Source organism: Pseudophryne corroboree, chromosome 5 (assembly GCF_028390025.1).
Source record: "Pseudophryne corroboree isolate aPseCor3 chromosome 5, aPseCor3.hap2, whole genome shotgun sequence".
Lineage (NCBI taxonomy): Eukaryota > Metazoa > Chordata > Amphibia > Anura > Myobatrachidae > Pseudophryne > Pseudophryne corroboree.
The window spans coordinates 165,327,147-165,350,673 of record NC_086448.1 but is presented as its reverse complement, the minus strand read 5'-3'; the positions used below and the strand labels follow the sequence as shown (position 1 = coordinate 165,350,673).

Sequence of the window (23,527 nt, the reverse complement as noted above, 5' to 3'; positions counted from 1 at the left end):
GTTGACCATTCTCTCTCCTCATACAAACACTACAATTCCTACCTATCTAATCGCTCTTTCAGTGTCCGCTTCTCTGAATACACCTCCTCTTCGCTACCTCTATCAGTTGGAGTACTGCAAGGCTCATTCTTAGGTCCTCTGCTTTTCTCAATCTATATCACATCTCTTGGCAAAGTAGTAAGCGCTTCTGGATTTCAGTATCGGCTATACGCAGATCATACTCAAAGCTGCCTAGTCTCCCCAGATTTGTCACCATCTGTATTGGTCCTTGTCACTGAATGCCTTTCTACCGTTTCCTCTTGGATGTCATCTTGCCACCTCAAACTTAATATTTCTGAGATAGATTTAATTATATTTCCACCAGTAGTAGTTAACAACCTGATATCTCTTTCACTGTTGAGAACTCAACAATCAATCCTACCCTACAAGCTCGCTGCCTAGGTGTCATCCTCAACTCTGAACTGTCCTTTGTTCCCCACGTTCATGTGTCTCGTCTCTAAATCTTGCTATATGCATTTAAAAAACATATCCAATCATACCTTACACAAGACACTGCAAAAATTCTAATCCATGCTCCTGCATTGATTAATGCCATAGTCGTCTTACTGGTCTTACCAAGAAGAGATTCTCAACTGCAACCCGTTTTGAATGCAGCTGCAAGGGATGTAGTCAGAATTCCGGCAGGGGGTCGAATGCTATTCCCACTCGTTGGGGTCCGCGACACACACAGAGTGGGAATAGAACCTGTGGTGAGCGCATCTTTGTTGCGCCCGCCCCCTGCCAGCATTCTGGCGGTCGGGATCCCGGCGTCTGCATGCTGACCGCCGGGTTACCGACTGCCGGTATCCCTAACCCAACCCAGCTGCGAGGCTAATACTCATCGCTAGACGTTCATCGTCTGTGGATCCACTCTGTCAATCCCTCTATTGGTTACCTTTATTCTTCCGTATTCAATATAAAATACATTTACACACAAGGCCATTAACCAAACTACACCTACATACATCTCTTCGCTTATATCAAAATATCTCCCAACCTGACCTCTTCGCTCTTCACAAGATCGATGTCTCGCATCTATACTCATGAATGGCTTCCACTCACTATTGCAGGACTTTCTTCAGGCTGCACCTTTTCTGTGGGATGCCCTCCAACGCACATTAAGACTCTCCTGTAGGGGTAAATTTACTAAGAGTTCTAGTTAAGATGGTATGTTGCCCATAGCAACCAATTAGATTCCAGGTATTATCTTCTAGAAGGTGCTAGATAAATGAGAAGTAGAATCTGATTGGTTGCTATGGGCAACATCCCATTTTAAATAGAACTCCCCTTTTAGTAAGTTTACCCCCTAGTCTCCAAACATTAAAGTAATTCCCTGAAGACTCACCTCTTCTGGCGCACTTATTAAATTCCAGAACCACCCATATAACCTTCATACTTTCCTATCCAATTGCATCCCTACTGTAGAGTCCACACATATACTCAAACATTTTCTCTTTCTTCACTTTCCCATCCTCCTGACCCCAGGCCAACATTGCTGTGTGACCATATCATACAGCTCAACAAGAATCATTGCAAACTGGTGGACCATTACAACACCTATCCTGATGTATCAATGCCTACTTCCTTATAGATTGTAAGCTTGCAAGCAGGGCCTTCCTACCTCTGACTTATAACCTAGTTTTGTTTTATCACTGTTTCCAAGTGTTTTGTTTTATTTTATCACGTTTGTTTCCAATTGTAAATCACAACATAATTTGTTGCGCTATATAGAAAACTGTTAATAAAGAAATAATGAATCTTAAAGGAAGGGTATTCCTGGTATAACTCTACATCAAGAATACTCACATTTGTCCATCTGGGATGGCCATTAGTTTCCTCAGATTTTTTTCTGTGTGAGGGAGAGGGTCACTTTGTGTTTCAATAGCACCCCTTAGCTCTGTTGTTGGGAGCACTAGTCTTCATTGGATTAATTGCTTCAATTACAACTCTCCAGCATCACGTGGGATTCTTGATTGTCCCATCACTTTATGATAACGTAATAAAGACCTAGTCCAAGGGGCTAACAATTCAGCATTTTTAGCTGACCTTCTAGAGGCTGAAAATTAACTGCTGTATTATGCACCAGCCCAAGCCATCTTAGGTCCTTTCCAATCTCCATAGTATTCCTAAACAGACTCTTAAGCATGTTCCTACCAAGACTATTCCTTAACCATAGTAAGATTAGTTCTCTCCATCCCCACTCCCACATGAATATTAGCTACTGGTAAAGTTGTATGATTAAGGCAGCACGTAGTGGTTAGCATTACTGCATCATAGGTTTCAGTTCCTGACCAAGGTGAATTATTTGTGGAATTTGCATGCGTGGGTTTCCTTTGGGTGCTCCAATTTCCTCCTGCACTGCAACCGGGTAATTTTATTTTCCGACAAAAAGTAGTAGTTTGATACATCTTCTGAAGGAAGAGTGTATATTATAGTGTCCTGTCTACAAATTGTCTATAAGGTTCTCAGCTGTTTGTTCACTCATAACTGTAATGCATATTGAGAACATAGGTGGTTGGTTGAACATGCTTTATTTATTTTTATGTAGGAAGCTTTTTTTGGGAGAAATCTTCTGGATACCAGTAGACAAAACAAACCCAGTATTGGGAGCTCTCCTGAGAATACTTCCCAGCATTTACACAAAGCAAACATCAATTCAACTTTTTTGGACCCTACTTCAGACCCCCTGCTCAGTTCAGCTGCAACACCCTCCAAAAATATGGATGGTAAGGAGCTCTATGTTGTATGCAATCTCAAGTACTATAATGAAATTGTACCGCTCATGCGACAAGTGTTCAAGGGAATGTTACTTGGTCTATCAACGAGCAAGGGTATGACACAGAGATGTATCATATAAACTTTATGGTATGGGAAACCTACACATACTCATTCAGTTCAGTCTAGCCATTAGGAGTGCTAGTTTATTGGAGTCTCTTCACTTAGTTTCTGCTGATCAAGAGGTGTCTGAAAATCTGAGCCATTGATTTGCCATATAACCTTAGGTACAGGTATATTCATTCCTAAATAAATGTATGTATAGTAATAATTTGAATTTGAGAGATTACTATTTTTCTCTGACGTCCTAGTGGATGCTGGGAACTCCGAAAGGACCATGGGGAATAGCGGCTCCGCAGGAGACTGGGCACAACTAAAGAAAGCTTTAGGTCACCTGGTGTGCACTGGCTCCTCCCACTATGACCCTCCTCCAAGCCTCAGTTAGATTTTGTGCCCGGCCGAGGTTGGATGCACACTAGGGGCTCTCCTGAGCTTCTAGAAAGAAAGTATAGAATTAGGTTTTTTATTTTCAGTGAGACCTGCTGGCAACAGGCTCACTGCAGCGAGGGACTAAGGGGAGAAGAAGCGAACCTGCCTGCTTGCAGCCAGCTTGGGCTTCTTAGGCTACTGGACACCATTAGCTCCAGAGGGATCGACCGCAGGCCCAGCCTTGGTGTTCGGTCCCGGAGCCGCGCCGCCGTCCCCCTTACAGAGCCAGAAGCAAGAAGAGGTCCGAAAAATCGGCGGCAGAAGACATCAGTCTTCACCAAGGTAGCACACAGCACTGCAGCTGTGCGCCATTGCTCCTCATACACACTTCACACTCCGGTCACTGAGGGTGCAGGGCGCTTGGGGGGGGCGCCCTGAGCAGCAATAAAAACACCTTGGCTGGCAAAAATACCACAATATATAGCCCCAGAGGCTATATATGTGGTAAATACCCCTGCCAGAATCCAGAAAAAAGCGGGAGAAAAGTCCGCGAAAAAGGGGCGGAGCTATCTCCCTCAGACACACTGGCGCCATTTTCTCTTCACAGTGCAGCTGGAAGAAAGCTCCCCAGGCTCTCCCCTGTAGTTTTCAGGCTCAAAGGGTTAAAAAGAGAGGGGGGGGCACTAAATTTAGGCGCAATATTATATATACAAGCAGCTATTGGGGAAATTTCACTCAGTTATAGTGTTAATCCCCACATTATATAGCGCTCTGGTGTGTGCTGGCATACTCTCTCTCTGTCTCCCCAAAGGGCTTTGTGGGGTCCTGTCCTCAGTCAGAGCATTCCCTGTGTGTGTGCGGTGTGTCGGTACGGCTGTGTCGACATGTTTAATGAGGAGACTTATATGGTGACGGAGCAGATGCCGATAAATGTGATGTCGCCCCCTGTGGGGCCGACACCAGAGTGGATGGTTAGGTGAAAGGTATTAACCGACAGTGTCAACTCCTTACATAAAAGGGTGGATGACGTAACAGCTGTGGGACAGCCGGCTTCTCAGTCCGTGCCTGCCCAGGCGTCTCAAAGGCCATCAGGGGCTCAAAAACGCCCGCTCACTCAGATGGCAGACACAGATGTCGACACGGAGTCTGACTCCAGTGTCAACAAGGTTGAGACATATACACAATCCACTAGGAACATCCGTGACTTGATCCCGGCAATAAAAAATGTGTTACACATTTCTGACATTAACCCTCTAAAAATGGGTTTTTATGTTGGGGAGAAAAAGCAGGCAGTGTTTTGTTCCCCCATCAGATGAATGAATGAAGTGTGTGAAAAGCGTGGGTTCCCCCCGATAAGAAACTGGTAATTTCTAAAAAGTTACTGAGGGCGTACCTTTTCCCGCCAGAGGATAAGTTACGCTGGGAGATATCCCCTAGGGTGGATAAGGCGCTCACACGGTTGTCAAAAAAGGTGGCACTGCCGTTTTAGGAACGGCCACTTTGAAGGTACCTGTTGATAAAAAGCGGGAGGCTATCCTGAAGTCTGTATTTACACACTCAGGTACTAGACTGAGACCTGCAGATCGTGCTGCTGCAGCGTGGTCGGTGACCCTGTCAAACATGAGAACATATTAAAGACGTTGTCTTATATATGAGGGATGCACAGAGGGATCTTTTGCCGGCTGGCATCCAAAATGAATGTAATGTCCATTCTGTCAGGAGGGTATTAGAGACCTGTCACTGGACAGGTGATGCTGACTTTAAAAGGCGCATAGAGATTCTGCCTTATAAGGGTGAGGAATTATTTGGGGATGGTCTCTGGGACCTCGTATCCACAGCAACAGCTGGGAAGAAATATTTTTACCTCAGGTTTCCTCACAGACTAAGAAAGCACTGTATTATCAGGTACAGTCCTTTCGGCTTCAGAAAAGCAAGCGGGTCAAAGGCGCTTCCTTTCTGTACAGAGACATGGGAAGAGGGAAAAAGCTGCATCAGTCAGCCTGTTCCCAGAATCAAAATTCTTCTCTCGCTTCCTCTGAGTCCACAGCATGACGCGGGGGCTCCACAGGTGTAGCCAGGTACGGTGGGGGGCCGTCTCAACAATTTCAGCGATCAGTGGGCTCGCTCACAGGTGGATCCCTGTTTCATTCAAGTAGTATTTCAGGGGTACAAGCTGGAATTCGAGTTGTCTCCCCCCCCGCCGTTTCCTCAAATATGCCTTGCCGACAACTCCCTCAGGCAGGGAGGCTGCGCTAGAGGCAATTAATAAGCTGTATTCCCAGCAGGTAATACTCAAGGTGCCCCTACTTCAACAAGGACGGGGTTACTATTCCACACGGTTTGGGGTACCGAAACCGCATGGTTCGGTGTGACCCATTTTATATTTAAAATCCTTGAACGCATACATAAAAAAATTCAAGTTCAAGATGGAATCGCTCAGGGCGGTTATTGCAAGTCTGGACGAGGGGGATTACATGGGATCCCGGGACATCAAGGATGCTTACCTGCATGTCCCCATTTACCATCCTCGCCAGGAGTACCTCAGATTTGTGGTACAGGATTACCATTACCAAGTCCAGACACTGCCGTTTGGACTGTACATGGCACCGAGGGTGTTTACCAAGGTAATGGCCGAAATGATGATACTCCTTCGAAAAAAGGGAGTTTTAATTATCCCGTACTTGGACAATCTCCTTATAAGGGCGAGGTCCAAGGAGCAGTTGCTAGTCGGGGTAGCACTATTTTGGAAAGTGCTACAACAGCACGGTTGGATTCTAAACAGCTGGTTCCTACGACACGTCTACTGTTCCTGGGGATGGTTCTGGACACAGACCAGAAATAAGTGTTTCTCCCGGAGGAGAAAGCCAAGGAGCTGTCATCTCTAGTCAGAGACCTCCTGAAGCCAAAACAGGTATCGGTGCATCATTGCACGTGAGTCCTGGGAAAAATGGTAGCTTCCTACGAAGCAATCCCATTCGGCAGGTTCCATGCAAGAACTTTTCAGTGGGACCTGTTGGACAAGTGGTCCGGATCACATCTTCAGATGCATCGGCTGATAACCCTGTCTTCAAGGACCAGGGTATCTCTACTGTGGTGGCTGCAGAGTGCCCATCTTCAAGAGGGCCGCAGGTTCGGCATACAGGACTAGGTCCTAGTGACCATGGATGCCAGCCTTTGAGGCTGGGGGGCAGTCACACAGGGAAGAAACTTCCAGGGACTTTGGTCAAGTCAGGTGACTTCCCTACACATAAATATTCTGGAACTGAGGGCCATTTACAATGCCCTGAGTCAGGCAAGGCCTCTGCTTCAAAACCAGCCGGTACTGATCCAATCAGATAACATCACGGCAGTCGCCCATGTAAACCAACAGGGCGGCACAAGAAGCAGGATGGCGATGGCAGAAGCCACAAGGATTCTCCGATGGGCGGAAAATCATGTGTTAGCACTGTCAGCAGTGTTCATTCCCGGAGTGGACGACTGGGAAGCAGATCTTCTCAGCAGACACGACCTCCACCCGGGAGAGTGGGGACTTCATCCAGAAGTCTTCCAAAGGATTGTACACCATTGGGAAAGGCCACAGGTGGACATGATGGCGTCCCGCCTCAACAAAAAGCTATAAAAGATATTGCGCCAGGTCAAGGGACCCTCAGGCGATAGCTGTGGACGCTCTGGTAACACCGTGGGTATACCAGTCGGTTTATGTGTTCCCCCCTCTGCCTCTCATACCAAAGGTACTGAGAATAATAGGAAGGCGAGGAGTAAGAACGATACTCGTGGTTCCGGATTGGCCAAGAAGAGCTTGGTACCCAGAACTTCAAGAAATTATATCAAAGGACCCATGGCCTCTGCCGCTCAGACAGGACCTGCGGCAGCAGGGGCCCTGTCTGTTCCAAGACTTACCGCGGCTACGTTTTGACGGCATGGCGGTTGAACGCCGGATCCTAAAGGAAAAGGGCATTCCGGAGGAAGTCATTCCTACGCTGATTCAAGCCAGGAAAGATGTAACTGCAAAACATTATCACCGCATATGGCGGAAATATGTTGCTTGGTGTGAGGCCAAAAAAGGCCCCAACAGAGGAATTTCAACTAGGTCGATTTCTGCATTCCTACAAGCAGGGGTGTCTATGGGCCTAAAATTAGGCTCCATTAAGATACAGATCTCGGCTCTGTCGATTTTCTTCCAGAAAGAACTAGCTTCAGTACCTGAAGTTCAGACATTGTAAAAGGAGTGCTGCATATTCAGCCCCCGGTTGTGCCTCCAGTGGCACCTTGGGTTCTCAACGTGGTGTTGAGTTTCTTAAAATCACATTGGTGTGAGCCACTAAAAACCGTGGATCTAAAATATCTCACGCGGAAAGTGGTCATGTTATTGGCCTTGGCTTCGGCCAGGCGTGTATCAGAATTGGCGGCTTTGTCATATAAAAGTCCTTATCTGATTTTCCATATGGATAGGGCAGAATTGAGGACTCGTCCCCAGTTTCTCCCTAAGGTGGTATCAGCTTTTTACTTGAACCAACCTATTGTAGTGCCTGCGGCTACTAGGGACTTGGAGGATTCCAAGTTGCTGGACGTAGTCAGGGCCTTGAAAAATTATGTTTCCAGGACGGCTAGAGTCAGGAGAACTGACTCGCTGTTTATCCTGTATGCACCCAACAAACTGGGTGCTCCTGCTTTTAAGCAGACTATTGCTCGCTGGATTTGTAGCACAATTCAGCTGGCGCATTCTGCGGCTGGACTACCGCAGCCAAAATCTGTAAAAGCCCATTCCACAAGGAAGGTGGGCTCATCTTGGGCAGCTGCCCGAGGGGTCTCGGCTTTCCAACTTTGCCGAGCTGCAACTTGGTCAGGGGCAAACACGTTTGCAAAATTCTACAAAATTGATACCCTGGCTGAGGAGGACCTTGAGTTCTCTCATTCGGTGCTGCAGAGTCATCCGCACTCTCCCGCCCGTTTGGGAGCTTTGGTATAATCCCCATGGTCCTTTTCGGAGTTCCCAGCATCCACTAGGACGTCAGAGAAAATAAGATTTTACTCACCGGTAAATCTATTTCTCGTAGTCCGTAGTGGATGCTGGGCGCCCATCCCAAGTGCGGATTGTCTGCAATACTTGTACATAGTTATTGTTAACTAAAGGGTTATTGTTGAGCCATCTGTTGAGAGGCTCAGTTGTATTTCATACTGTTAACTGGGTATAGTATCACGAGTTATACGGTGTGATTGGTGTGGCTGGTATGAGTCTTAGCCGGGATTCAAAATCCTTCCTTATTATGTCAGCTCGTCCGGGCACAGTGTCCTAACTGAGGCTTGGAGGAGGGTCATAGTGGGAGGAGCCAGTGCACACCAGGTGACCTAAAGCTTTCTTTAGTTGTGCCCAGTCTCCTGCGGAGCCGCTATTCCCCATGGTCCTTTCGGAGTTCCCAGCATCCACTACGGACTACGAGAAATAGATTTACCGGTGAGTAAATTCTTATTATAACAGCTTCTAAAGACTGCTTACTTTGCACATAATACATCCAAAGAAAATGTTGTGCATGATCAAAATGTCACTGAGTAACTTTTGTTTTTACTTTTGTAGGGTCATCCCAGGATCCTCTCGCTGAGTTGTCCGAGGTTTTGAACGCTGAAGATGATATTTTCGGAATACTTTCGGATGATCTTGCTAAATCTACAAGCCAAGCTGGTATGTGTTTAAAAGGTTTGTCCATTTATACTTTCCTCTTGGTCTTTTAGTAAAGTCTCTACCAGCATAATAAGACTAGTCTATAGTTACATTTGCTAGAACCCTCCCATATAAAAATGTTTCTTGTGATTTGTTTTCCCCTGAGTCTGCTTGCAACCTTTAAAGTGCTTGTTTAATTGTTTATTGCTTTGCATACTGTTCTTTTAGCATGCTGCTTGACACATTCAATTCCACTTTTTTTTTTCCTTCCCTTCTTCTTTGTTATAATCATCCATTTTATCTGGTTTGGGTCCTGTAGGTCTTGATTTATACAATTTCCAGGTCGAGAATTCATCCTCTCCTTTTGGTAAGATAAACCATAGAAAATCCCCTAGCTAGGTGGGTTAGTCCATCCTTACCTGCTCACACTCTGTATGCATGCATGGAACACCCATGATTGCTTCTGCTTCATTGTCTCTATCTTTTAGATATGAATAACTGAAAAATACAGTTACACCTACTTATAAAGAAAAAAAGATCTTCGTTTTTCACCAGAACTGAACTAAATTCTGGGGGGGGGGGGGTTCTACTTCCATTGTGTGCTTGAATAGCTGCAAGGTTTTGAGATTTGTATGCTGTACTGTATGTAAAGATTTTATAGATAGCAGTGTATGATCACTTTTGATGCAGGCACCACCCACTCCATCTCTGTGAGCTTGTTGTTGACAGCTGGTTGATACAGAGAGGGTGCCAAAAATATCTGATTTGGTTGCTGGAACGCCAGTCACAGCAGATAGTGTTCAAAGTAAATGCGCTGTGCTGCTTCCTTTATAGAGAGCATCTGTTGATGATACTGCAGGACAGTCCCATGGTAGTGCAGCACTGACCTATATCTGCTAGCACTGTCAGATACATGACAGTCCCATGGCAGTGCAGGAAAGACCTATATCTGCTAGCACTGTCAGATATATGACAGTCCCATGGCAGTGCAGGACTGACCTATAACTAGCATGGTCAGATACAGGAGAGTCCAATGGCAGTGCAGGACAGACCTATATCTGCTAGCACTGTTAGATACGTGACAGTCCCATGGTAGTGCAGGACAGACCTATAGCTGCTAGCAGTGTCAGATACATGACAGTCCCATGGCAGTGCAGGACTGACCTATATCTGCTAGCACTGTCAGATACATGACAGTCCCATGGCAGTGCAGGACTGACCTATATCTGCTAGCACTGTCAGATATATGACAGTCCCATGGCAGTGCAGGACTGACCTATAACTAGCATGGTCCGATACAGGAGAGTCCAATGGCAGTGCAGGACAGACCTATATCTGCTAGCACTGTCAGATACATGACAGTCCCATGGCAGTGCAGGACAGACCAATAGCTGTTAGCACTGTCAGATCCAGGACAGTCCCATGGCAGTGCAGGACAGACCAATAGCTGTTAGCACTGTCAGATCCAGGACAGTCCCATGGCAGTGCAGGACTGACTAATAGCTGCTAGCAGTATCAGTTACATATAAACTGAATTTAATAGTTTACACTGAATCTTTTAGGGGTGTATTGAATAGATGTTGGATCCTTTCCGACGGAAAGGATCCGACATCTAAGTATTCAATGCGTGGACAAATACGGCAGAATTTGTCTGTTCCTGACAATGCCAACCCGACTTTTCTTAAAGTCTGATTGACATTGTCGGAAACGGGGATAAAACCTGTTGGCTTTGTCCGCGTTTCCGACAATGCACGTGTATCGCGTTTCCGACAATACGCATGCTTGCCAACAAGTCTGAATTCCCGATTTGTCGGAAAAACTGAGCCATCATTGAATAGGTCGGAACCCCTTTCAAACCTAAAAAAAAGCCGTAAACTGTCGTCTTTCTGCCAAGAATTGTATACCCCCCTTCATTAGTGGTAAAAGGCCAAAACAAGCAAACTAGGGACTCCCCAAATTAAACATAGAGCTGTATATGCAATTTGTAAATATTAAATAAATCTATTACGCTTTCAGATAAGCTACATATATGTGATATACTTGTATCTAAAAATGTATATAAATAAATACATTTTACGTTATAGTGGGCTTGTACGAACTATGTATATGCTACTGTATAGTACAATTTGTGTGCTATTTTCTATTTCTATTATTGCCTAATTACCAAAGTAAAAAACAGAGTGTACTAACACATAAATGTTGAAATCAAAGATTCTCTGTTAAAAGTTCAAAAACAGAATAACGAGATGTCCATTTTAAACAAGTACAAAGCCCAACGCAACCGCAAAACAGAGCACTGTCTTCTCTCGCTTCACAGGGCATATGATCTATTTGAGATTACTGTGTTTTATAGTGATCATTACCATTTTTTTCAGTCATTGCAATATATTGAATTTTATATGACTCTGTGCTATTGTTATATTATTGTAACAACTTATTACCGTTTCAAATAAGCACTCCAGATATTCTTTACTTTATAAAGTAAATAATTACTACAATTTTGCTCTGCATTTTTCTTATTTGTCAGCATGTGATCTTGACCCACTAAAGTAATAAAAAGTATACATAGAGCAAAACAGAGTAGTGGCACAGTGGCAAATTGCCCTGGAAAATGGCAGAAGGATATACAATATATTATTTGTTGTCAGATACGTCATTTGCAGGATAGTATACCTTTCCAGTCTCGTCAAAATGCTCACGCTGATGATGGTGCAGTGTACATAGTATTTTCTACAAAGCCATAAACTAATGCTTCAGTTACTTCTTAAATAACTACTGTTTAAGATAAGTGCTGTGAACCTTTTGCTCATTGTCCTCTATGGTGTGTCTCCTACGTAATATACTGGTATACTTTTGTATAAATACATATACAGCTGCTAATGTGTTCTGTTCAACCATATCTTTTCTAACTCATCTGATTTGATCTCCCTCTTTACTTTCACTTCTCAGACAAGGGGGCAGATGGATTAAAAGTGATAAAGCAGTGATAAGTGTAAGGTGATAACACACCAGCCAATCATTACTGGTTTAAAAAATGGCAATTAGGAGCTGATTGGCTGGTGAGTGATCACTTTCCACCTATCACTGCTTTGTCACTTCTCCAGGGTTAATACATCTGCCCCAAAGTGTGGGAGGAGAAAATTAGTAGGAGGCCTGCTCTAGTCATCTTACTTCATTCTGATCTTCCTTCTTTATGTGATATCTTTGTGTCAGTGGATCGATTGGGGGGGGGGGGGGGGTACAGTCAAGGTATGTTTAGGTTTAAAGACTTACTTTAGATTCCTGTCGCTTGTCCCCTCAGCGGGGCTTGACATAGGTACCATATCGGATGATCAGTCTTCTCTGCCTCACGCCATCGTCACCCACAGTTCTCGACCTTTAAGTGAGGACCAGCTAGATGGGATTCTCAGCCCGGAACTTGACAAAATGGTTACAGATGGTAAACTTTTTTCAATGTTTTGATAAGGTTTTTGTAACTGCCTATGACATTTTATGATGCTGTGTGTAAATTTGTGTTGCTGAAGATAGACAATTGACCAGAGACGTCTGTTACCCTATTTGTAGTTCTTCTTAATGTATCCTAACCTGGGGGTGAAGATTTACATTTATAGTTTACCATTGTGCACTCTTGTGACTTTACAACGTGCCTCCATTCATCTGTGAGGAATTGTAGTCATTTGGATTATACATACTGTAAATTTATTGATTCACATGTTCACCCAGCTGGAAACATATAGTCCAATGAGAAAGGGGCACTCACCAGAGCAGTAGCAGAGTAATCTCTATAACCTTTTGAAATATTTTTACAAATCCGGCGCAAGTTACAAAATGATTAAGTGTCCTATGTATAGGACATTAGGTCTATATAAATATAAATTAATAGTCTTTCTCTGACGTCCTAAGTGGATGCTGGGGACTCCGTCAGGACCAAGGGGACCAGCGGCTCCGCAAGAGACAGGGCACAAAAGTAAAAGCTTTAGGATCAGGTGGTGTGCACTGGCTCCTCCCCCTATGACCCCCCTCCAAGCCTCAGTTAGATTTTTGTGCCCGGCCGAGAAGGGTGCAATCTAGGTGGCTCTCCTAAAGAGCTGCTTAGAGTAAAAGTTTGTTAGGGTTTTTATTTTCAGTGAGTCCTGCTGGCAACAGGCTCACTGCTACGAGGGACTTAGGGGAGAGAAGTGAACTCACCTGCGTGCAGGATGGATTGGCTTCTTAGGCTACTGGACACCATTAGCTCCAGAGGGAGTCGGAACACAGGTCTCACCCTGGGGTTCGTCCCGGAGCCGCGCCGCCGACCCCCCTTGCAGATGCCGAAAAGTGAAGGTCCAGAAACGGCGGCAGAAGACTCTTCAGTCTTCATAAGGTAGCGCACAGCACTGCAGCTGTGCGCCATTGTTGTCAGCACACTTCATAGCAGCGGTCACTGAGGGTGCAGGGCGCTGGGGGGGGGCGCCCTGGGCAGCAATGATAGTACCTTATTCTGGCTAAAAATACATCACATATAGCCCCTGGGGGCTATATGGATGTATTTAACCCCTGCCAGGTCTCAGAAAAACGGGAGAAGAAGCCCGCCGAAAAGGGGGCGGGGCCTATTCTCCTCAGCACACAGCGCCATTTTCCCTCACAGAAATGCTGGTGGGAAGGCTCCCAGGCTCTCCCCTGCACTGCACTACAGAAACAGGGTTAAAACAGAGAGGGGGGGCACTTATTTGGCGATATATATATATATATATATATATATATATATATATATATATATATATATTAAAATGCTATAAGGGAAAAACACTTATATAAAGGTTGTCCCTGTATAATTATAGCGTTTTTGGTGTGTGCTGGCAAACTCTCCCTCTGTCTCCCCAAAGGGCTAGTGGGGTCCTGTCCTCTATCAGAGCATTCCCTGTGTGTGTGCTGTGTGTCGGTACGTGTGTGTCGACATGTATGAGGACGATGTTGGTGAGGAGGCGGAGCAATTGCCTGAAATGGTGATGTCACTCTCTAGGGAGTCGACACCGGAATGGATGGCTTATTTAAGGAATTACGTGATAATGTCAACACGCTGCAAGGTCGGTTGACGACATGAGACGGCCGGCAAACAAATTAGTACCTGTCCAGGCGTCTCAAACACCGTCAGGGGCTGTAAAACGCTCATTTACCTCAGTCGGTCGACACAGACACGGACACTGACTCCAGTGTCGACGGTGAAGAAACAAACGTATTTTCCTTTAGGGCCACACGTTACATGTTAACTAGGGCAATGAAGGAGGTGTTACATATTTCTGATACTACAAGTACCACAAGAAGGGTATTATGTGGGGTGTGAAAAATCTACCTGTAGTTTCTCTAACGTCCTAAGTGGATGCTGGGGACTCTGTAAGGACCATGGGGAATAGCGGCTCCGCAGGAGACTGGGCACATCTAAAGAAAGCTTTAGGACTATCTGGTGTGCACTGGCTCCTCCCCCTATGACCCTCCTCCAAGCCTCAGTTAGATCTCTGTGCCCGAACGAGAAGGGTGCACACTAGGGGCTCTCCTGAGCTTCTTAGTGAAAGTTTTAGTTTAGGTTTTTTATTTTCAGTGAGACCTGCTGGCAACAGGCTCACTGCATCGAGGGACTAAGGGGAGAAGAAGCGAACTCACCTGCGTGCAGAGTGGATTGGGCTTCTTAGGCTACTGGACATTAGCTCCAGAGGGACGATCACAGGCCCAGCCATGGATGGGTCCCAGAGCCGCGCCGCCGGCCCCCTTACAGAGCCAGAAGACAGAAGAGGTCCGGAAAATCGGCGGCAGAAGACATCCTGTCTTCACCAAGGTAGCGCACAGCACTGCAGCTGTGCGCCATTGCTCCTCAGCACACTTCACACTTCGGTCACTGAGGGTGCAGGGCGCTAGGGGGGGGCGCCCTGAGCAGCAATAAAAACACCTTGGCTGGCGAAAATACATCACATATAGCCCCCAGGGCTATATGGATGAATTTTAACCCCTGCCAGAATCCATAAAAAAGCAGGAGAAAAGTCCGCGAAAAAGGGGCGGAGCCTATCTCCTCAGCACACTGGCGCCATTTTCCCGCACAGCTCAGTTGGAGGGAAGCTCCCCTGGCTCTCCCCTGCAGTCACTACACTACAGAAAGGGTTAAAAAAGAGAGGGGGGCACTAATTAGGCGCAGTATTAACAATACAGCAGCTATAAGGGGAAAAACACTTATATAAGGTTATCCCTGTATATATATAGCGCTCTGGTGTGTGCTGGCAAACTCTCCCTCTGTCTCCCCAAAGGGCTAGTGGGGTCCTGTCCTCTATCAGAGCATTCCCTGTGTGTGTGCTGTATGTCGGTACGTTGGTGTCGACATGTATGAGGAGAAAAATGATGTGGAAACGGAGCAGATTGCCTGTAATAGTGATGTCACCCTCTAGGGGGTCGACACCTGAGTGGATGAACTGTTGGAAGGAATTACGTGACAGTGTCAGCTCTGTATAAAAGACAGTGGTTGACATGAGACAGCCGGCTACTCAGCTTGTGCCTGTCCAGACGTCTCATAGGCCGTCAGGGGCTCTAAAGCGCCCGTTACCTCAGATGGCAGATATAGACGCCGACACGGATACTGACTCCAGTGTCGACGGTGAAGAGACAAATGTGACTTCCAGTAGGGCCACACGTTACATGATTGAGGCAATGAAAAATGTTTTACACATTTCTGATAATACGAGTACCACCAAAAAGGGGTATTATGTTCGGTGAGGAAAAACTACCTGTAGTTTTCCTGAATCTGAGAAATTAAATGAGGTGTGTGATGATGCGTGGTTTTCCCCCGATAACAAGAGGTTAGGGTGCGTTGGGAAACACCCCCTAGGGTGGATAAAGCGCTCACACGCTTGTAAGGGCTCTACCCTCTCCTGAGATGGCCGCCCTTAAGGATCCTGCTAATAGAAAGCAGGAGGGTATCCTAAAATGTATTTACACACATACTGGTGTTATACTGCGACCAGCAATCGCCTCAGCCTGGATGTGCAGTGCTGGGTTGGCGTGGTCGGATTCCCTGACTGAAAATATTGATACCCTAGATAGGGACAGTATATTTTTGCCTATAGAGCATTTAAAAGATGCATTTCTATATATGCGTGATGCACAGCGGAATATTTGCCGACTGGCATCAAGTCTAAGTGCGTTGTCCATTTCTACCAGTAGAGGGTTATGGACACGTCAGTGGTCAGGTGATGCGTATTCCAAACGGCATTTGGAAGTATTGCCTTAATAAGGGGAGGAGTTATTTGGGGTCGGTCTTTCAGACCTGGTGGCCACGGCAACAGCTGGGAAATCCACGTTTGTACCCCAGGTCGCCTCTCAACATGAGAAGACGCCGTATTATCAGGCGCAGTCTTTTCGTGGACAAGCGGGCAAAATGTTCCTCATTTCTGCCCCGTGACAGAGGGAGAGGAAAAAGGCTGCAGAAATCAGCCAGTTCCCAGGAACAGAAACCCTCTCCCGCCTCTGCCAAGCCCTCAGTATGACGCTGGGGCTTTACAAGCAGAATCAGGCACGGTGGGGGGCCCGTCTCAATGAATTTCAGCGCGCAGTGGGCTCACTCGCAAGTAGACCCCTGGATCCTTCAGGTGATATCTCAGGGGTACAAATTGGAATTCGAGACGTCTCCCCCTCGCCGTTTTCCTAAAGTCGGCTTTACCGATGTCTCCTTCTGACAGGGAGACAGTTTTGGAAGCCATTCACAAGCTGTATTCCCAGCAGGTGATAATCAAGGTACCCCTCCTGCAACAGGGAACGGGGTATTATTCCACACTGTTGTGGTACCGAAGCCGGACGGCTCGGTGAGACCGATTCTAAATCTAAAATCTTTGAACACTTACATACAGAGGTTCAAATTCAAGATTGAGTCACTCAGAGCAGTGATTGCGAACCTGGAAGAAGGGGACTACATGATGTCTCGGGACATCAAGGATGCTTACCTTCATGTCAAAATTTACCCTTCTCACCAAGGGTACCTCAGGTTTATGGTACAGAACTGTCACTATCAGTTCAGACGCTGCCGTATGGATGGTCCACGGCACCCCGGGTCTTTACCAAGGTAATGGCCGAAATGATGATATTCCTTCGAAGGAGGGAATTTTAGTTATCCCTTACTTGGACGATTCCCTGATAAGGGTAAGATCCAGGGAACAGTTGGAGGTCGGTGTAGCACTATCTCAGGTAGTGTTGCGGCAGCACGATTGGATTCTCAATATTCCAAAATCGCAGCTGGTTCCGACGACTTGTCTTCTGTTCCTAGGGATGATCCTGGACACAGTCCAGAAAAAGGTGTTTCTCCCGGAGGGGAAAGACAGGGAGTTATCCGAGCTAGTCAGGAACCTCCTAAAACCGAGCCAAGTCTCAGTGCATCAATGCACAAGGGTTCTGGGTAAAATGGTGGCTTCCTACGAAGCAATCCCATTCGGCAGATTCCACGCAAGAACTTTCCAGTGGGACCTGCTGGACAAATGGTCCGGGTCGCATCTTCAGATGCATCAGCTGATAACCCTGTCACCAAGGACAAGGGTGTCCCTCCTGTGGTGGTTGCAGAGTGCTCATCTTCTAGAGGGCCGCAGATTCGGCATTCAGGACTGGGTCCTGGTGACCACGGATGCCAGCCTGCGAGGCTGGAGAGCAGTCACACAGGGAAGGAATATCCAGGGCTTATGGTCAAGCCTGGAGACATCACTTCACATAAATATCCTGAAGCTAAGGGCCATTTACAATGCTCTAATCTTAGCAAGACCTCTGCTTCAAGGTCAGCCGGTGTTGATCCAGTCGGACAACATCACGGCAGTCACCCACGTAAACAGACAGGGTGGCACAAGAAGCAGGAGGGCAATGGCAGAAGCTGCAAGGATTCTTCGCTGGGCGGAAAATCATGTGATAGCACTGTCAGCAGTATTCATTCCGGGAGTGGACAACTGGGAAGCAGACTTCCTCAGCACGACCTCCACCCGGGAGAGTGGGGACTTCACCCAGAAGTCTTCCACATGATTATAAACCGTTGGGAAAAACTCGACAGGTATTGCGCCAGGTCAAGGGACCCTCAGGCAATAGCTGTAGACGCTCTGGTAACACCGTGGGTGTACCAGTCAGTGTATGTGTTCCCTCCTCTGCCTCTCATACCCAAGGTACTGAGATTGATAAGATGGAGAGGAGTAAGCACTATATTCGTGGCTCCGGATTGGCCAAGAAGGACTTGGTAACCGGAACTTCAAGAGATGCTCACGGAGGATCCTTGGCCTCTACCTCTAAGAAGGGACCTGCTCCAACAAGGACCCTGTCTGTTACAAGACTTACCGCGGCTGCGTTTGACGGCATGGCGGTTGAACGCCGGATCCTGAAGGAAAAAAGGCATTCCGGATGAAGTCATCCCTATCCTGATCAAAGCCAGGAAGGATGTAACCGCAAAACATTATCACCGCATTTGGCGAAAATATGTTGCGTGGTGCGAGGCCAGTAAGGCCCGACGGAGGAAATTCAACTGGGTCGATTCCTACATTTCCTGCAAACAGGAGTGTCTATGGGCCTGAAATTGGGGTCCATTAAGGTTCAAATTTCGGCCCTGTCAATTTTCTTCCAAAAAGAACTAGCTTCAGTCCCTGAAGTTCAGACGTTTGTAAAAGGGGTACTGCATATACAGCCTCCTTTTGTGCCTCCAGTGGCACTTTGGGATCTCAATGTAGTTTTTTGGGTTCCAAAAGTCACATTGGTTTGAACCACTTAAATCTGTGGAGTTAAAATATCTCACATGGAAAGTGGTCATGCTCTTGGCCCTGGCCTGGGCCAGGCGCGTGTCAGAATTGGCGGCTTTATCCTGTAAAAGCCCTTATCTGATTTTCCATTCGGACAGGGCGGAATTGAGGACTCGTCCTCAGTTTCTCCCTAAGGTGGTTTCAGCGTTTCACCTGAACCAACCTATTGTGGTGCCTGCGGCTACTAGGGACTTGGAGGACTCCAAGTTGCTAGACGTTGTCAGGGCCCTGAAAATATGTTTCCAGGACGGCTGGAGTCAGAAAATCTGACTCGCTGTTTATCCTGTATGCACCCAACAAGGTGGGTGCTCCTGCTTCTAAGCAGACTATTGCTCGTTGGATTTGTAGTACAATTCAGCTTGCACATTCTGTGGCAGGCCTGCCACAGCCAAAAATCTGTAAATGCCCACTCCACAAGGAAGGTGGGCTCATCTTGGGCGGCTGCCCGAGGGGTCTCGGCTTTACAACTTTGCCGAGCAGCTACTTGGTCAGGAGCAAATACGTTTGTAAAATTCTACAAAATTGATACCCTGGCTGAGGAGGACCTGGAGTTCTCTCAATTGGTGCTGCAGAGTCATCCGCACTCTCCCGCCCGTTTGGGAGCTTTGGTATAATCCCCATGGTCCTTACGGAGTCCCCAGCATCCACTTAGGACGTTAGAGAAAATAAGAATTTACTTACCGATAATTCTATTTCTCGTAGTCCGTAGTGGATGCTGGGCGCCCATCCCAAGTGCGGATTGTCTGCAATACTGGTACATAGTTATTGTTACCAAAAAATTGGGTTATTGCTGTAGTGAGCCATCTTTTCTAGAGGCTCCTCTGTTATCATGCTGTTAACTGGGTTCAGATCACAAGTTGTACAGTGTGATTGGTGTGGCTGGTATGAGTCTTACCCGGGATTCAAAATCCTTCTGTCACAACTGAGGGCCTGAGCTGACGGGAGGCAGCCTCAGTTGTAGGGGCTGAGATGTACCGGAACCTGGGAGGTTGTATCAGACCCCTGGACATGTAAGTAACATGAATAATAACTGCCCGAAGGCGTGACCACGACAACTTAGATAAAAGTCAATGATGTTTATTATGACAACTCCGCATCACAGCAGCAATAAAGGAAAACGTAAAAGTCAGCAAAGAATAAATACAGTTCCTGAGTACTACAGCATGGCAGGAGCCACAGGGCACTGGTAGTGTGAGATAGTTCTTATGATCTTCTAGATGGAAAGTCCTTACCAGGCCCGGCTGTAGCAATGGAGATAACCCAGGATTGTACCAGCTGGTGTTCCAGGAAGAGCTGGGTTGCTGAAGGTAAAACAGCTGCTGTGGATACTGGCTGGAACCAGACTGTTGTTAGCACGGAGTGGATACTGGCTGGAACCAGTTAAATAATAAATGAACTTTGGGAGCGATGAAATGTGAACTGAAATGTAGAACTTGAGAGCGGAGAAATAATAATTCCGGTGGAGAGTGGTAAAGTGTAGAAAGGACACCGGCCCTTTAAGGGAAGCTGTATTCTGCTGGAAGCTGAGGCTGGAAGCAGGTAGTGTTGTAGCTGGAAACAGATGAATCCACAATGGATTGGAGAGTCAGGCTACACCGCAGGTGGAATGCTGGTGCGGGTCTCTATGGTGGAAGTCTTGAGACAGGAGCTGGAACCTGGAAGACAATCATAGAAGAGAGACAAACAGGAACTAGGTTTGACAACCAAAGCACTGACGTCTTCCTTGCTCAGGCACAGCTTACTTATACCTGCAGCAAGGAAGGGGTTGGCTAGGCAATTATGCAAATCAACAATACAAACAGCAGATTGGTGGAAATGATCAGATGACAGAATCCAAGATGGCTGCGCCCATGCAGACACTTGGAGGGAAGTTTGGTTTGTAATCCATGTGGTCTGGGAAACAGTAATGGCGGCGCCGGCCACCGGAGACAGGAGACGCCAGGCTGATAGATGCACATTTAACCACGCGGGCACAGCGGAGGCCGCGGCTGATGAAAACACCACTCTGACACTCTGCATGTGGAAACTCAGGAACAGCGGAATCTGGTCCTGGAACGCTGAGCCCGCCTTAGGAGGCATCTGAAGGGTAAGTAATGGCGTCCAGATACCCGGATCGTGACACCTTCCTTATTGTGTACGCTCGTCCGGGCACAGTATCCTAACTGAGGCTTGGAGGAGGGTCATAGGGGGAGGAGCCAGTGCACACCAGATAGTCCTAAAGCTTTCTTTAGATGTGCCCAGTCTCCTGCGGAGCCGCTATTCCCCATGGTCCTTACGGAGTCCCCAGCATCCACTACGGACTACGAGAAATAGAATTATCGGTAAGTAAATTCTTATTTTTTCCTGAATCAGATAAATTAAATGAAGTGTGTGATGATGCGTGGGTTTCCCCCGATAGAAAATTATTGGCGGTATACCCTTTCCCGCCAGAAGTTAGGGCGCGTTGGGAAACACCCTTTAGGGTGGATAAGGCGCTCACACGCTTATCAAAACAAGTGGCGGTACCGTCTCCAGATAGGGCCGCCCTCAAGGAGCCAGCTGAGAGGCTGGAAAATATCCTAAAAAGGTATATACACACATACTGGTGTTATACTGCGACCAGCGATCGCCTCAGCCTGGATGTGCAGCGCTGGGGTGGCTTGGTCGGATTCCCTGACTGAAAATATTGATACCCTTGACAGGGACAGTATTTTATTGACTATAGAGCATTTAAGGATGCATTTCTATATATGCGAGATGCACAGAGGGATATTTGCACTCTGGCATCAAGAGTAAGTGCGATGTCCATATCTGCCAGAAGATGTTTATGGACACGACAGTGGTCAGGTGATGCAGATTCCAAACGGCACATGGAAGTATTGCCGTATAAAGGGGAGGAGTTATTTGGGGTCGGTCCATCGGACCTGGTGGCCTCGGCAACAGCTGGAAAATCCACCTTTTTTACCCCAAATCACATCTCAGCAGAAAAAGACACCGTCTTTTCAGCCTCAGTCCTTTCGTCCCCATAAGGGCAAGCGGGCAAAAGGCCAGTCATATCTGCCCAGGGATAGAGGAAAGGGAAGAAGACTGCAGCAGGCAGCCTATTCCCAGGAACAGAAGCCCTCCACAGCTTCTGCCAAGTCCTCAGCATGACGCTGGGGCCGTACAAGCGGACTCAAGTGCGGTGGGGGTCGTCTCAAGAGTTTCAGCGCGTAGTGGGCTCACTCGCAAGTGGACCCCTGGATCCTACAAGTAGTATCCCAGGGGTACAGACTGGAAATTCGAGACGTCTCCCCCTCGCAGGCTCCTGATGTCTGCTTTACCAACGTCTTCCTCCAACAGGGAGGCAGTATTGGAAACAATTCACAAGCTGTATTCCCAGCAGGTGATAATCAAAGTACCCCTCCTACAACAAGGAAAGGGGTATTATTCCACACTATATTGTGGTACTGAAGCCAGACGGCTCGGTGAGACCTATTCTAAATGGGAAATCTTTGAACACTTACATACAAAGGTTCAAATCAAGATGGAGTCACTCAGAGCAGTGATAGCGAACCAGGAAGAAGGGGACTATATGGTGTCCCTGGACATCAAGGATGCTTACCTCCATGTCCCAAATTGCCCTTCTCACCAAGGGTACCTCAGGTTCGTGGTACGGAACTGTCACTATCAGTTTCAGACGCTGCCGTTTGGATTGTCCACGGCACCCCGGGTCTTTACCAAAGTAATGGCCGAAATGATGATTCTTCTTCAAAGAAAAGGCGTCTTAATTATCCCTTACTTGGACGATCTCCTGATAAGGGCAAGGTCCAGAGAACAGTTGGAAGTCGGAGTAGCACTATCTCAAGTAGTTCTACGACAGCACGGGTGGATTCTAAATATCCAAAATCGCAGCCGTTTCCGACGACACGTCTGCTGTTCCTAGGGATGGTTCTGGACACAGTCCAGAAAAAGGTGTTTCTCCCGGAGGAGAAAGCCAGGGAGTTATCCGAGCTAGTCAGGAACCTCCTAAAACCAGGAAAAGTGTCAGTGCATCATTGCACAAGAGTCCTGGGAAAAATGGTGGCTTATTACGAAGCGATTCCATTCGGCAGATTCCACGCAAGAACTTTTCAGTGGGATCTGCTGGACAAATGGTCCGGATCGCATTTTCAGATGCATCAGCGGATAACCCTATCTCCAAGGACAAGGGTGTCTCTCCTGTGGTGGTTATCAGAGTGCTCATCTTCTAGAGGGCCGCAGATTCGGCATTCAGGATTGGATGCTGGTGACCACGGAGGCCAGCCTGAGAGGCTGGGGAGCAGTCACACAGGGAAAAAATTTCCAGGGAGTGTGATCAAGTCTGGAGATTTTTCTCCACATAAATATACTGGAGCTAAGGGCAATTTACAATGCTCTAAGCTTAGCAAGACCTCTGCTTCAAGGTCAGCCGGTATTGATCCAGTGGGACAACATCACGGCAGTCGCCCACGTAAACAGACAGGGCGGCACAAGAAGCAGGAGGGCAATGGCAGAAACTGCAAGGATTTTTCGCTGGGCGGAAAATCATGTGATAGCACTGTCAGCAGTGTTCATTCCGGGAGTGGACAACTGGGAAGCAGACTTCCTCAGCAGGCACAACCTCCACCCGGGAGAGTGGGGACTTCATCGGGAAGTCTTCCACATGATTGTGAACCGTTGGAAAAGACCAAAGGTGGACATGATGGCGTCCCGCCTGAACAAAAAACTGGACAAGTATTGCGCCAGGTCAAAAGACCCTCAGGCAATAGCTGTGGACGTTCTGGTAACACCGTGGGTGTACCAGTCGGTGTATGTCTTCCCTCCTCTGCTTCTCATACCCAAGGTATTGAGAATTATAAGACGTAGA

At 47.0% G+C, this 23,527-nt stretch overlaps 1 protein-coding gene across 9 annotated transcripts in view; it reads left to right on the top strand.

The window, feature by feature from the left end:
- The window catches only part of KMT2C (lysine methyltransferase 2C), a 573,154-nt gene that overhangs the window by 370,271 nt on the left and 179,356 nt on the right, over positions 1–23,527 (top strand). For 6 of the 9 annotated variants that reach the window (XM_063921867.1, XM_063921863.1, XM_063921864.1 and 3 more), the window contains 4 exons: positions 2,588–2,765; positions 8,819–8,938; positions 9,222–9,269; positions 12,204–12,341. In XM_063921867.1, the coding sequence (XP_063777937.1) occupies positions 2,588–2,765; positions 8,819–8,938; positions 9,222–9,269; positions 12,204–12,341 (484 nt within the window). The remainder of the gene's footprint in view (positions 1–2,587; positions 2,766–8,818; positions 8,939–9,221; positions 9,270–12,203; positions 12,342–23,527) is intronic. The other 3 variants (XM_063921859.1, XM_063921862.1, XM_063921860.1) reach the window with 3 other exon arrangements.